This window comes from Nilaparvata lugens, chromosome 2 (assembly GCF_014356525.2).
Source record: "Nilaparvata lugens isolate BPH chromosome 2, ASM1435652v1, whole genome shotgun sequence".
Classification (NCBI taxonomy): Eukaryota; Metazoa; Arthropoda; class Insecta; order Hemiptera; family Delphacidae; genus Nilaparvata; species Nilaparvata lugens.
In genome coordinates, this window is record NC_052505.1 from 4073641 (window position 1) to 4088845 (window position 15205).

General features: G+C 35.1%; 1 protein-coding gene across 4 annotated transcripts in view; it reads left to right on the forward strand.

Moving 5' to 3' along the window:
- LOC120349760 overlaps positions 1-15205 on the forward strand; it is a 117857-nt gene that overhangs the window by 66143 nt on the left and 36509 nt on the right. For all 4 annotated transcript variants that reach the window (XM_039420366.1, XM_039420368.1, XM_039420367.1 and 1 more), the window contains one exon: positions 824-968. In XM_039420366.1, coding sequence (XP_039276300.1) covers positions 824-968 — 145 coding nt within the window. The remainder of the gene's footprint in view (positions 1-823; positions 969-15205) is intronic.

The following is a 15205-nucleotide window of genomic DNA, read 5'->3' on the forward strand; positions in this document are numbered from 1 at the left end:
ACCTTTTTACAGGTCAAGTCCGTTGGACAACAAAATTGACTTGCTCCTTCGTCCTTTTTCATGATAGAAAAATAACATTGGAAGTGAATAACAAAGAAATTTCGATTCAAAATGAAGTTGGTTTTGAAATGAAGTTGATTCATATAAAGTATCCAAGATGGCAGACAAAAGTTTTGAAGAAACAAAGTATTTTTTTCAATTGGAATAGGATCCCCATGGAGCCTACTACTGTAATATCATACTTGTAATAGTACTTTACATAACAAGTCCGGTAACGATAATTTACGGCATAAGTATGATTGTTTGTGCCCGAAACATAGTTAAGGGCAGAATTATCATATGAATGCCATAAATACATTACCGTACAAGCTACATACAATATTTTTTGTCATACTTATCTGAGAAAGAATAATATTGCTGAGAAACAGAAACCATTTCCTGCTGCTGCTCGAGCTACTGCATTCTATAAACATGACCTAGCCAGTAGCGCCTAGTTCATAACAGACAGACCCTTCAAGCTCAAATTAAATAATAAAGGACCAAATTATAAGATTTTAGATGAGTTCTTATAACTTGAAACTCCTTAAATGAGTTCTTTAATTATTTAATTTTATTTTTACTGTAAAGAGAACATATGATCTCTTTACAGTATAGTATGTTGTAATGAAAATCACATGTTTTCTTGTTCTGCGAACAGCTATTTACCGGCTTGATTGAATGTATGGAAAACTGCTGCAATTGAGTAAGTTAACCCAGGGGGTCTCTAGTAAAGTTATTATTGCTATGTATTTCTGAGTAATATGTTTCCAAATTTTGTTTAAAGATGTCAAGAAGACTTATCAAGAAAATTTACCCTGCCTGGGCTTGAAACTAAACTGAGAATAAACACCGAAGAAGGAAACATTTTTGAAACATTCTTTAAACAAATATCAACCCATTTTTGGATATGTACCGACCAAACTAATGGGGTGAGTGTTTATTATTATTTAAATACTTGTAATTTTCAAATATGGTAATTGAATGAGAGAATTGAAAGATGGAATAGAAGAAATAATATGTCAAGTATTTATTCTTTTGATACATTGTTGGAGAGTTATAAGCAAACTATTGGATCAGAAACTGGCATTCTTCAAAAATATTACACTTTCACGAGTGCATATCCCAAAACACTGTTGGAAATATCACAAAATTCTATAGGACAAAGATTGTGGGGAATTCATCAAGCTTCATTATAGCCATGTCTGTGAAATGCATTACTCACAATATGTAAGATTGTGAGCAACATATGAATAATTGCAACTCTTAAACCACCCTCATGCCAAGAGGGAGGGTCGTAGGGAAGAAGGCTTTTGATACATTCACCTTCTAACTAGTCCCAACAAAGCTGTGAGATGAGAAAGTATGTTCCAAACAATCCTTCAAATTAATTCGTCAATTATTAATCTATTATTGCAAAATTGAAAATTTCACACTAAACATTGAAACTGCTGCAACAGTTGTAGGTAAATGAGTGAAACAATGGCACAAAACCTCGAATTGGAGAATTTTTAATGCTCTATTCAAAGCTCTATTCTATTTTAACAAGTATGAACAGTTCATATTACAGTAGGTAGAAAAGGGGAAGCTAGAATTCAAATCAGCTGTTTTGTCCCCCCCCAACCCCTTCCAAGCGTCGTCCCCCACCCCACCCCCGCCCCTTGACTGTGTTGGAGGGGTCACATGACAGCAGGTTAGTGACATCATTAGCTGTTCAGTGACGTCACTTGACCTCAGAATTTCCCGCCACAACAAATTTCCCTCCTTTTCTTTCTTCTAACCTCAAACTAGATTTTACCCCCTGGGGGCAACATAACCTCAAAATCTTTCTCCCGCCATAAGCAGGGGTGCGCACGCTCAGTGTCACCCCTCCCCAGACCAAGTATTGATTTGATTTCACAGACACACTCAATTGTTGTAGTATGGAATAGGCTATTGAAATTAAATATTAATATTAGCAGCAGCAATCAAACAACGCTATTGATTTCCTCCTTACCCCAGTAAGGAAGCATAAACAAACCCCTGTATCTCACTCATATTCTTTTGAACAGTAAGTGAAGTAGGGTGAAGAGGGGGGAAGAGAGAGAGACAATAAAATAATATATATTGGTTTAACACACACACACAAATTACATTTATATATACAATAGTTATTACATAAATCAATTACATATTCATATTTAATTTCAACATTTATTTTTTGATGTAGCCATGCAAAGCATGGACAATCTGCAATGAACATTGTAACATATTTGAAATTTGGGTAGATATAAAAATCCCTAGCTGAAGTACTAATAGGTCTGAGTAAAGTAACTGGCTAATATCGCCAAAGAGATAACATAAAGATTAGATAGCATCAGCTTGTCCTGGCTAAACGGTACAATAGCCTAAAAGGAATTGAAATAATTTTTTGCTAATAAATAATATTATATAAAATATTGAAGATTGAGGTTAGGCATAAACATTCAGTGATCGGCGAACTAACAATCGACTGAGCCATGCAACGTAGAATCTGACCAAACCCCTTGGCAGAGATCTATTGCGGCAAAACGGTATGCAATTTGGAAGAACAAAAAGTCACGTGGCTAACTATTAGGATGCATGAAATAAATAGTAATATATATAGAAAATTAACTAGCATGTAGAGGGCATACTTAAAAAACCCAATAAAAATAATTAAATGTATCCAGGAAATAGGAGGTTACCAAGCGCATGAATACTGAAACAATTTGCATGCACCAATCACATAATGGCAGTTAATAGGCGGCAATAGTATGCCAATTCAAAAATATTTATATATATTTCTATAAATGATTAGAATTTGTATAAAATTGTTGTATAGTCTATGTTATGGATATGGCCCGATGGCAAAGAAATTATTAAACATACAACATAAGTAATAATTTAATATTTTAGTATGGTCTATTTGAACCTTGAATGGCGGAGGACTAGGATATTCAAATTTTATGTAAATTTGAAAGTCGGAAGTAAGAATTGTAAAATTGAGAAGGAGAACCATCACTCGCCTGCCAAATGCCACCATGAGAGGTCCCTAAATATTATAGAGCATAATACCTTGCTATAACTTGTAAAAGCTAAAGTTAGTTTGAATTATTAAATTTCTATTAAGACTTTGTGATGCTCTTATAAAGCAGAAGTCATTTTCTTTTCTAAATAATTTTTGTAACCCCTTGGAAGAGACGATTCCGGCTACCATAGTCCAGGACCACCAGGAGTTGGATCGACGTCAGCAGCTCATAAGAAGATTTCGACACGTGAGTGAGAAATATTGAATTAGTGATGGGCGCCCTTACCTTAGTGCTTCGAATTTATCCAATAATCAAAGCTAGCTCATCGAAAGGGTTTTCTTATAAATTGAGAATTTAATAAAAAATACTTGCGCAAGTAAATATAGTATTAAAGGTATTTTATTAAAGGAATAATGAGTCAGTACACTTCAGAAAAATTCTAATAAATCAAAGAAGTATAAAATCTAGGCTATTAAAACATATTCATACGATCTTTAATTTTTGCAATAATTTGCGATAGTTTGTTGTAGCTCTGATTCACTAGATGAATTGCTCCACTTATTCCATCAGGTGCCGAATCTCGCACCCTGAGATAAAATATATATTCATTACAAAGAAATCTACTAGATACTAGAGAATTTTAATATATATATTTGGATTATTGGTTGCCAATTTATCAAGTTGATCTTAAGGAACCTATTTTTTAATAGAATTGTCCAAGTCGACAAGTATTAGCAGGCTTATATCGCAGCTACATACAAAAGGATGCATATGATTAAAAGATAAAAGCACATGGTAACGTTTCGTGCTATAAATTTAGAGAATAATATTTTGCCTGTGATATTTTACTGATTTCAATTATTGTTCTATTTTTATATTATATATTTTTATCGCTCTTTATATTTTTTGCCTTGATCTATTTTTTGCAATATTTGTTAATATATGTATCAAATTGTTTATGGTGTGCAATTTATTTTAATTCCTCAACACTATAGGATAAGTACCATATATATATATATATATTTTTTTTTTTTATTTTTTAATGAATTACAAGAATTATAGGGGAAGCTCATACCTGGGCCTATAACGATTTTTATGAGACTGTATCATATTAAAAAACCACGACCTAATTTTTATAATTATATCAAATATTTCATGCTCTACCGACTGATGCCAAGCAGGAGGCTAATCGTTATTTGAATATAAAGAATAACGTGACAACATCTATAGTTATGTCTATCAGCACCCAACAATGATGATGATGAAGCCAAAGGTAAATCATTATTAACACTATTCTGCTGTGTTGTAGATGCAAGAGATTCTTGTATACATAGATGTATTTCCTCCAATAATGTAAGTAAATGATGTTCTTCACAATAGACATGTGAAACTGAGCTACTACATTTCTTTAACAGTCCATCATGGTTTGGTGGACTAGAATCAGAAGCATACTCACATGAAATATCAATAATTCAAACATAATTGTGAATTGTGTTTGAGAGAAACAAACCATCTAATTGTTTGTATAGGAGAGTCATTATTTTAAACCCATAAACATATATTTCTATTCCATTTCCATGCCTTATGGTTGGATTGAACAACCACCCTTCGATTGCATCAACAATAACATTTTTAAAACTAGTGTAGGGTAGTAATTGCTGTTGATCTATTAGACCATGCTCCCCCCACCACAGTCCATGTTTAAATTGTAAACCATTATTATAATTGTTTGTACTTGTTGACAAATAGGTATTTGGATACGGTTGTTCAAAAAAATAATGACTAGTCACTACACTTTGGCATCCACTAACTTCATCACTTGTAGACTCTAGAATTACAAGTTTTTTTGCAACTAGTTCTCCATTATTGTCTTTAAATCCTTGAATGTCTATTATATATACACTACTATTACAATTATTATGAGAACTTCTAGAAGCTAAATTAGATGTATCATGATGTGCAGGATCAATTGGAATTGCAGGTGATGATGTTGAAGAAGATGATGATGTGTCATTCATTAAATTTGTTGCAGATGAAATTTCCATTGTGCTATGTGTAGTCACTTTTGTAATTAATTTGTCCAATATTATAATCTGTAGAGAACAAAAAAAAAACCCTGTTATGAACCATAATATTATTGCATCACTCTTTTGTTAGTATAAAACAAACACAACTAAACAATTTTCAAACATTACAATAATGAAAGTCATTGTATTAACATCAAAATTGTTCACCCTAGCACTACTACTACATAATGTTCTATTATGTGCAGCTATACTAGCGGATCAATACTATACTGATGAATTTTTTCAATTACGAACCATTGGCAGACTCGATGAATCCAATAAGTTTTTCTTTCGTCAATGTATTTTGGAAAAGATCATCTACACAACAATCATCATCAACATCAGTATCATCCATGAGTTGAAAATGATAATAAAGATGTTGCTGATAACGATGATGATGATGATGATGATAACAATATAACTACTATCCTAAATACACTCGACACTTGGTATATGGCTGTTGCAGGTGGTTTCAAATTAGATTTATATCTTTGTTCTTCAGTAAATTGTAAATATGACATGCGCACATGTCTACATGACTCATTTCCATTTATAGAATTTCTTGAAGCAATTGTAAATAGTTCAGTTGTGAGTTGTGATTCATACTGTCACAAAGAGTTGTTGTTTAGCAATATCACAGAAAAAGAAGAAGAAGAGGAAGAAGAAGAAGAAGAAGAAGAAGAAGAAGAGGTGTAAACCATATCTCCATCACACTCTACATCACCCTCAATAGCTTGCAGTAGTGCCAACCGGTTAACTTTGTTTTTCATCAGCTAACCATCATTATCTTACGAAAATGTGCTGTTTGGATAGAGAAAAAAAGTCTTATTGTTTGAGTCAAAATTGTTGTCAATACACAAGTGGTACAAGGTGGATTGTAGAAGTTGTGTTTGATTTCAACAATACACATATTAGAGAACCATTTGGTTCTGCAGAGAATTTCCTAGGCATAATGAGCAATACTTTCTTTCATGCCACCAGTATTCATTCTTTCAACAATGGACAAGGATTAGTTATCGATTTTCCCACCAGTAGAACATATTGTTTTGTAGAATGAGAGGACTGTATCTAAATTCTTATTGTATTTCATGAAAATACTTGCCAAGTTGAAATTAAAAGAAATATTTACTGTGAGCAAAGCTATGGAAGTTCTAAAATTAGTATAGATAATAGACTCACCAGTCATAATTTTTATATGTGCCAGATTATCAATTATAAGGTATTGGAATCGAAAAACAGGATGGAATATAGAGATGAGAAGGATAAATACCTTTGGGAAAGGAAATACCTTTCTGATACTCTGATACTGTGGCCTGGTGATGATTACAAGCTGCTTGGCAATATTAATTTCACTGATCCTTGCTTCTCCCAAATATTCACGACATTCATTAAACACTTCAATCAATTATTGACATATAATGTCCGGCTAGACAGATAACAAAATAACAAATAAAGTGAGCCGGAACGGTATGGCTTGTACACTCTTGATTCCGTCTGCTTTCTTTCCCGACTGAGAAGAAAAAACCTAGGCTGACGACAGTTTTCGACAATCCACCGCCAGGAGGCAGCACCGCACAGAACAGCACTACATGGACGTGCTCAAGCGGGAAAAATGGCCACAACATTCCTCCCCACCTGAAAAGATATTTTTCAGCTAGGGCAAAGACAAAAATGACGATTATATAATACAAAAATTCAATCATGCAACCACAACCAAGAACACAAAAAAAAACCAAGATTCACGACTACACCCTCCACTATTGAGTGGGTAGTGGGAAAAGTTTAGTGACTGGTCGTTTAAGACACCCATTCTTCAAACGCACCAGAGCCACTCTCACTTGGCCGTCTGTCCCTGGAAAAACTTGTTCCACGATACCTAGTGGCCACTGCAGTGGAGGAGGTTTGGCTGATCCACAATTACAACAGTGCCTAGTTCAAGTGGAGTAGACGATTTCCACCATTTTCCTTGTTCCTGAACCATTTTATCCAATGAAAGATTGCACACAACATGACTGCTTGTATCACATGACGACGACAAAACCAGAGCTCTCCCCATGAGGATATAACCCAAAAGACTGTCTATAGCTGTAATCTCATTCACCTTTCCCACCACACGATCAGACTTCAGCAAATGAGGTAACAATTCAGCACGAATAATCACATCAATTGTATTCGGTGAATTGAATTGTTCATCAGCCAATTTAATCCACTCAAATGAGACAATCTAGACCTATCTATTCCACAAGAGGGCAACCATTCAACAATACTCTCTATCACAAGAGACTCGACAGAGAAACAAATATCTGAGTCAATTATAGATTGAAACGAGAAGCATGTACGTCCACGTACAACCGTCTCCTTTCCTCCAAAATCGTGAACAACAGTATTCAACTTACTAATTGGAAGATTCAATTTTTTACAAGCACTGGATGTAATAAAATGCAATTGAGAACTGCTATCCAACGAAACACGAAGTTCATGTAATCCACCAGATGAACTTTTCTCTAACACCCTAGCAGTAGACAGAACGACAATGCTATTACTACCATTAGTAGCAGAATAACAGGTGATAGAAAGATTTTTCTCAACACTCACAGACGCTACACTACTTTTAGACTCATTCAACCCAAAATGTAACAATGTGTGGTGCATCTGGTTGCATAAAGAACACTTTTTATTACTCTCACAAGCTCTAGTCGAATGAGTATCCTCCAGACAACGAAAGCAATATGGAATTTCCTTCACAAAAGCATATATTTCTCTAGGGGTCTGTTTCAGGAATAAAATGCAATCAACAAATTCATGACCCTTTTTTGAACAATGCAGACAGCTCACACCTCTCTCAGCTTTATTGAGATCAGTTTACAATTCATGGCTAGGTGAATGAGTAACAAACACCTTTGAACTCGAATGAGAGTGAGTTTTGAAATTTTTGGAAGCAGACTGAGTCTTTTTTACAACTGAATTACTTGACAAATTCAACAATTCATTATCATCAAACAGCAAAGATTCAACCTGTTTTTGTATGAAAGAGACCAAGTCCTCATTAGATGGAACATCTTTATCTATTAATGCCGCCTCAAATGCATGCCTTGTTACAGGATCTAACAGCTTCAATGCGTGATACAAGAAAATAATATCTGTAAGATTGACTCCCCACAAACGTTTCAAAGCCGAGATTGACGCACAAAATTGATCAAGAATTGCAGTCAGACCACACCTACTTTCGAATTTAAGAGCCTCGAATTCAAAAATCTGTTTCAAATAGGCTTCGGTCTGAGATCTCATGTCCTGATAACGAGTAACCAATGACGTCCACATATTTTAGTAATTGGTACCAATGGGCGATACATGCTGAATAAGATTAGTCACTTCACCACTTAATCGTGAGAATAAATACTGTATCCGCTGTTGATTGGTCAAAGATTCGTTATCATGGACTAAAACCTTGAACAACTCATAGAAACTGGCCCATTTCAATTGGTTCCCGTCGAAAGTCGGCAATTCAATATGCGGCAAATTAAAATCAGGATTCGATTGAGTAACTGCTGAAACTGTGGGATTTAATACAACTTCAGTTTCAGCTGATTGATTCAATATTTTCAATGCCTGTTTAATGAAAGCCACTAAATCGAGATGAGCATCTGTGAATTCAGGAACATAATCCTCTTTCAACTCAATTTCCAACTCTTGAATTCTTAAGACGCAACTTTCAAATTTCTCCAATGTCTTCGGAAGATTCTCTCCTAAAATTATGAATTGATCGGCAACCTTTTTATCCTCAATGCCTTTTGACAAGTCATACAAACACTGAATTTGTAAGAATAAATGTTGTTTTCTTGCTTGCAAGACTTTCAACATCTTTTCTACCTTGTCTGTCATATTAACCAACGAAATGACATAAAAAACAAATACTATACAGAATGACAAAAATACACAATGACAAGAAACGAAAGGCAAAATAGGAACAATAAAAGAACATCCAATTCGATGTTTCTTTACTTCCAATCAGTCGAGTGAAAAGCAGACCCATTCAAGTACAAAGCTATAAAACAATAACTACAATAATATTCATCGTTTATTCACTGATAATCGATTGATGAAGTCAAATGCTCGACAGAGATAAGAAGATAATGAGGTCATTCAATTCGACCTTGAGCCTGAACCTGTTTTGAGCATGTACCAACAAATACAAAAAACTCATGTATTGAAATAGAGATTCCAACATCTAAATACAAATAATAAATGGAAAAAGCAAGTTTCAAATTCAATAAATCCACTGATTAAATGATAATTAGGCTCGTAGGACCAAAATGTTTTGTAGAATGAGAGGACTGTATCTAAATTCTTATTGTATTTAATGAAAATACTTGCCAAGTTGAAATTAAAAGAAATATTTACTGTGAGCAAAGCTATGGAAGTTCTCAAATTAGTATAGATTATAGACTCACCAGTCATAATTTTTATATGTGCCAGATTATCAATTATAAGGTATTGGAATCGAAATACAGGATGGAATATAGAGATGAGAAGGATAAATACCTTTGAGAAAGGAAATACCTTTCTGATACTCTGATACTGTGGCCTGGTGAAGATTACAAGCTGCTTGGCAATATTAATTTCACTGATCCTTGCTTCTCCCAAATATTCACGACATTCATTAAACACTTCAATCAATTATTGACATATAATGTCTGGCTAGACAGATAACAAAATAACAAATAAAGTGAGCTGGAACGGTATGGCTTGTACACTCTTGATTCTGTTTGCTTTCTTTCCTGACTGAGAAGAAAAAACCTAGGCTGACGACAGTTTTGAACAATCCACCGCCAGGAGGCAGCACCGCATGGAACAGCACTACATGGACGCGCTCAAGCGGGAAGAATGGCCACAACACATATTGTGAAATGGTAGAAGCCATCGACCCTGAACTACATGCTTGGGTTATTATAAATATTTACTCGATATAGTCTTTTTTTTATAAATATAAAGGTAATACCTATTTGTAAACCATTTCATTTTTGTGTGTTGTTCAAGTGAAAACTGTGTGTTATTGGTATTATTGGAGAAAAGAAGTGGTGTTTTTCATAATGGAGAATGAGAAGAAGAGAAAAAAGATCGACAATGAAAAAACTTTAATAGCCAAGGAACTACACAAACCAGCTTTGAAAAACTATCCTACAAGACAGGTGACATTGAAGGGACTAAAAGATTTACTACAAGCCGACTTGGTTGAAATGATTCCATACTCACGTCACAACAGAGGCTACAAATACATTTTAACAATAATAAATTGTCTGAGCAAGTTTGCACACGCAGTACCAATTAAAAATGAATCAGCCAATGAGATAGTCGATGCATTTATTCCTATACTCGATAGACATGGCAGCACACATAACCTTTCAACTGACAGTGGAGAAGAATTTATAAACTCGAAGTTTGCCAATCTAATGAAACGCTATAATATTAATCACTATACCAGCTATTCTGATGAAAAACCTTCAATTATTGAAAGATTCAATAGAACATTAAAACAGTCAACATGGACTATGTTTACCGAACAGGGAACTTATAAGTGGATAGACATAATCGATTGCTTAGTTTCCAAATACAATGAAAAGGTGCATAGAACAATTGGAATGTGGCCCATCGAAGTAAATGAAAAACATGAGCAACTACTGTTGGACAAAATCGCTGAAAATCGTCATAAATTCCATCAAAAACTGACAACAAAGTTGGTAGTGCCAAATTTCTATCCAGGACACTGGCAGAAAATCGAGCCTGGTGACAGAGTTCATATAAGCAAGTATAAAATGATATTTGACAAGGGCTTCCTTCCGAATTGGTCAAATGAACTGTTTACAGTCACATGTGTGAGACCAACACTCCCTGTAACCTACGAATTGGAAGACTACCGTAAACAACCTATAAAAGGAGGATTCTATGCTAAGGAGCTGTTAAAGACCACTGTGCCCGAAGTGTTTGAAATCAATAAAGTTATAAAGAGACAGGGTAATAAGCTGTTAGTCAGTTGGAAAGGTTACAATAATAGTTACAGTTCTTGGATCAATCATTCTGATCTGATAATGATGATAAGAAGAGGAGGAGGAGGAGGAGTAAGAGGAGGAAAAGGAAAAAGTAAAAGAAGAAATAGTGTACTTGAACTTGTTGAAACTAAACAAAAGCTTCCAGTTATCGATTTTGATTGTATTGTTAGTAGAAATTTCAAGCAACAGGGAAAAAGACAACTACGACACAGTTCTCTATTTCCAAATCATGTGAGATGCATTATATGTGGACCATCAGGCTGTGGTAAAACAAACGTTCTATTCAACATATTATTCAATCCAAATGGTATTCGATTCTCAAATATTTACATATTCTCCAAAACAACATTTCAAGATAAATACAAATTTCTACATGCCGTAATGGGTGATCTTGAACCAGAACTCAGTTACACAGAGTGTGACACAAGTGATGAAATCCACCACCCCATGAACTGCCACCCAACTCTATAATTATATTTGATGATGTAATTTGTGAACAACAAGATGTTATACGACGTTACTTCACAACAGGAAGACACAGCAATCTGGATTGTTTTTATTTGGCACAAACCAACAGCTGTATACCAAAACAATTGATACGAGACAATGCCAATTTTCTAATCATGTTCCAACAGGATCAGTTGAATACAAAACACTTGTTCAGAGATCATGTGTGCAGTGGTGATATGTCACTGGACAAATTTCAAACCATGTGCGATAATGTATGGTCATCATCCACGCATGCGTTTCTAGTTATTGACTGTACATCTGACAAGGATAATGGATGCTACAGACAGGGATTCAATGCATTTTTAGTCAGTGCACAACTGAAATAACTTCAGTCTAGTGCTAGTTATTGCGATGGAAGGGGGTGAGTTGTCCTTGGTTCTGGTAACAGCAACATAAGTAAGAAGACTAGGAAAAATATGGAAAAGAAGAAGAAGAAAGAGAAAAAGAACAGAAAACTAAAGAAGAACAACAAATTGACTACTACTACTGAGATAAGTAAGCTGAAATGTTATATAAAACAAAAACATAAAGCACTTACACAAGATTTATCTTCGAGCGACGAACAAAACACTAAACGAATGCAACCGCTCTTGGAACCACTCAAGGATATCACAAATCTTATTCTCAACCGTAGCGATGATGGAACAAACACTTCAACAGCATCAATACTTCAACATCAGCAATCACTATATCCTGAAACAAATTACTTTCATCAGCAACACTCTTCTACACCGTTATCTCAATAAAACTTTGGGAAATGTAAACACAGCTTTTCATCTACTACTTCTCTTCTACCTTTGTTTTTGGAGAAAAGTGACAGTGCAGAGGAGAGTGGAGACAATAACGAACAAGTGAAAAAGGAAGAGAATAGGAGCGTGCTAGCTGCAGTTTCTTCAGTAAAGAGACGTTTGATGCAAGACAATGATGATGTTAATAAAACTAGGGAGGAGGAGGGAAAGGAAGAGGAGGAGGAGAAGGTTGAGGGGGATGGGGATGAGGAGGAGGAGGAGGATGGTGATGAAGAAGAGGAGGAGGAGGATGATGATGAGGATGAAGATAGGGAGGAAACTATGTTACCTGTATCACAAATGACACTATCCGGAAATACTATATTTGGCAGTTATATTTTGAGATGGTTGAAAAAAGAAAAGGAGATTGATCAACATTTTGGACCAAGAATCAAACCATTTAGTGGAAAATATTCTTTGGGTAGCAAAGTAATGTCATTTGACAATGATGGTAGAGAAATAATTCTAAGTAATCCTAAAAGAGATGATCAAACTGGAGAAGTAGGAGTATGGAAGTTTACAGTCACACAAGGCCTATGCAAGTTGATTTTCATGAAAAACCCCTACATATTTCTAGTAACTGAGAAAGATAAACACATTTACAGACGAATTCTTATTTGGACTGATGTTTATAGAAAAGGTTATTGTACCAATAGAAAAATTGCTAATTACAATCAAACAAAGTATAAGTCTATAATAAAAAAATACTACAACTTGCCGATGTAGCAACTCCAAAGAAACCATCAACAACAGCTGATGATAGCACTAACCTGCTGAAAAATCCATTATCACCAGCTCGTACACCCACCACCATGACTACACCATTGTTGCAAAAGAAAGTACAAGGTCGAGGATTGAAAACTCTGTTCAATAATGTTCCAAACAGTGACAATGATAATACATTCATCAACTACATTTACTGGAATAACCCTAATGAGTTGGTTGATAGGCTCCACCTGCTTGATGAATCACACACAGTTGGCAATACTGGTCATCAAAACGAAATCAATTCGATTTTAGAAGAACTAATTGAAAATGGATATATAGAAGGAATTGCACTGGCACCAATTTGAGTGAGGAGGAGGAGGGGGAGAAGGTGGAGGAGGAGAAAAAAAAATGTGATGGAAAGGGGTAGTGGTTAAAAGGAATTTTTAAAAAAAAAAAAAAGAAAAGGACGCGATTTGGTAGAAATGTGTTCAGTTAGTTGGTGACTTTCATGATGAAATGAGGTCTAGTGCTCCTCAGTATTATCGTCATTGTCGTAGCAACATCATCAGAAGAAGAAACCAACTATTAACAAAAATGGATCTTGTTGGAAACATTAATATCCATGGCAGAAGAGTTACTAATGTTGGTAATCCATGTAACAATAGAGACACTATTAATGTAAATACGTGTAAACAGTTGATTGAACAAGCAATTAAAGAATTTACATCTTCATCGTTGTCATCACAATTATTATTAACGGAAGAAGAGATGATAATTGATACTTAATTAAAGTCACTGTTGGATAGTGAAACACTAATGGAAAGAGTGAGAGAAATTACAGTGTCTGCGTTTGCAATTATTGCCGATGCAATTTCAAAGGAATTGTCACACAATACTTCACATCAAGAGCTTATAAAAGAAAGACTCATTAGCAGAATGCAATAAATACAGCACTTATCGATTGAAACAAATCATTTGATGGCTGTCTTTGGAAAGGGGAAGACATTGAGTACTACTTCAAGTGGGGGGAAAAGTCACTCAAAAAAGGATGTGGAATTTTGAGTGATATTTCCGGAGCAGTTGGAAGTGTTATGAATAAATCCATTGACTTATTACCTGTGGAACTCCACATACCAGGTAAAAATAATATATTTTTTTTCAAAAAGTATACAGTATAGTGCAAGATAAGCTGGAGTTGATCTAGATATAATAATAAATATGGTGATATGTTTTTTTTAATTTTGTAGGCTACTCGTACTGCGGACCAGGGACAATATTAGCTAAAAGATTAGCAAGAAACGACCCAGGTGTAAATGAATTGGACGAAGCTTGCAAGAAATACAATATTGCGTACGCAACAAACAGTGATACAGCAAGCAGAGCAGTAGCTGACATAGAGTTGGCAGAGCGTGCTTTGAGCAGAGTAACATCTTCAGATGCGGGTCTATTGGAAAAAGCAGCGGCAATAGCTGTAACCAATATAATGAAAGCAAAATCAACTTTTGGAGGTGGAATGAGAAGGAGAAGAAGAAGAAGAAAGGCGAACAGACCATCAAGTATACACAGTTCAATAAGGAGGAGGATGAGTTTAAGGATGAGGAGGAGGGTAGTGTCAGGTCGAGGAATCTATTTGAGACGTCAACTGCAGTTACAGCCATACATGGTGAGAGGAAGAGGGGGGAGCAGCAGAAGGAAAGGAGGTGGAAGAAAAAAAACTTGTCATCATCAACATTAAAGACTTTGATAATAGCCTTACCAGATAGAGCACTTAGTGAAGCTGATCTCTACAAGTATGCTTGTATTTTACGATTGAAACATTTTTGTGGTGTCTTTATGCATACTACATTACCTCCTTATGGTCCACTAAGTCAAGAGTGCGGGTGTATAAATCTTGATATACTAGGTGGACAAGGAACACATTGGGTATGCTATGTGAAGAAGGACAATGTTGTTCACTACTTTGATGCTTTTGGCAATCTTAGACCACCACATGAATTTATAGCCCACATGCATTGTGGTCA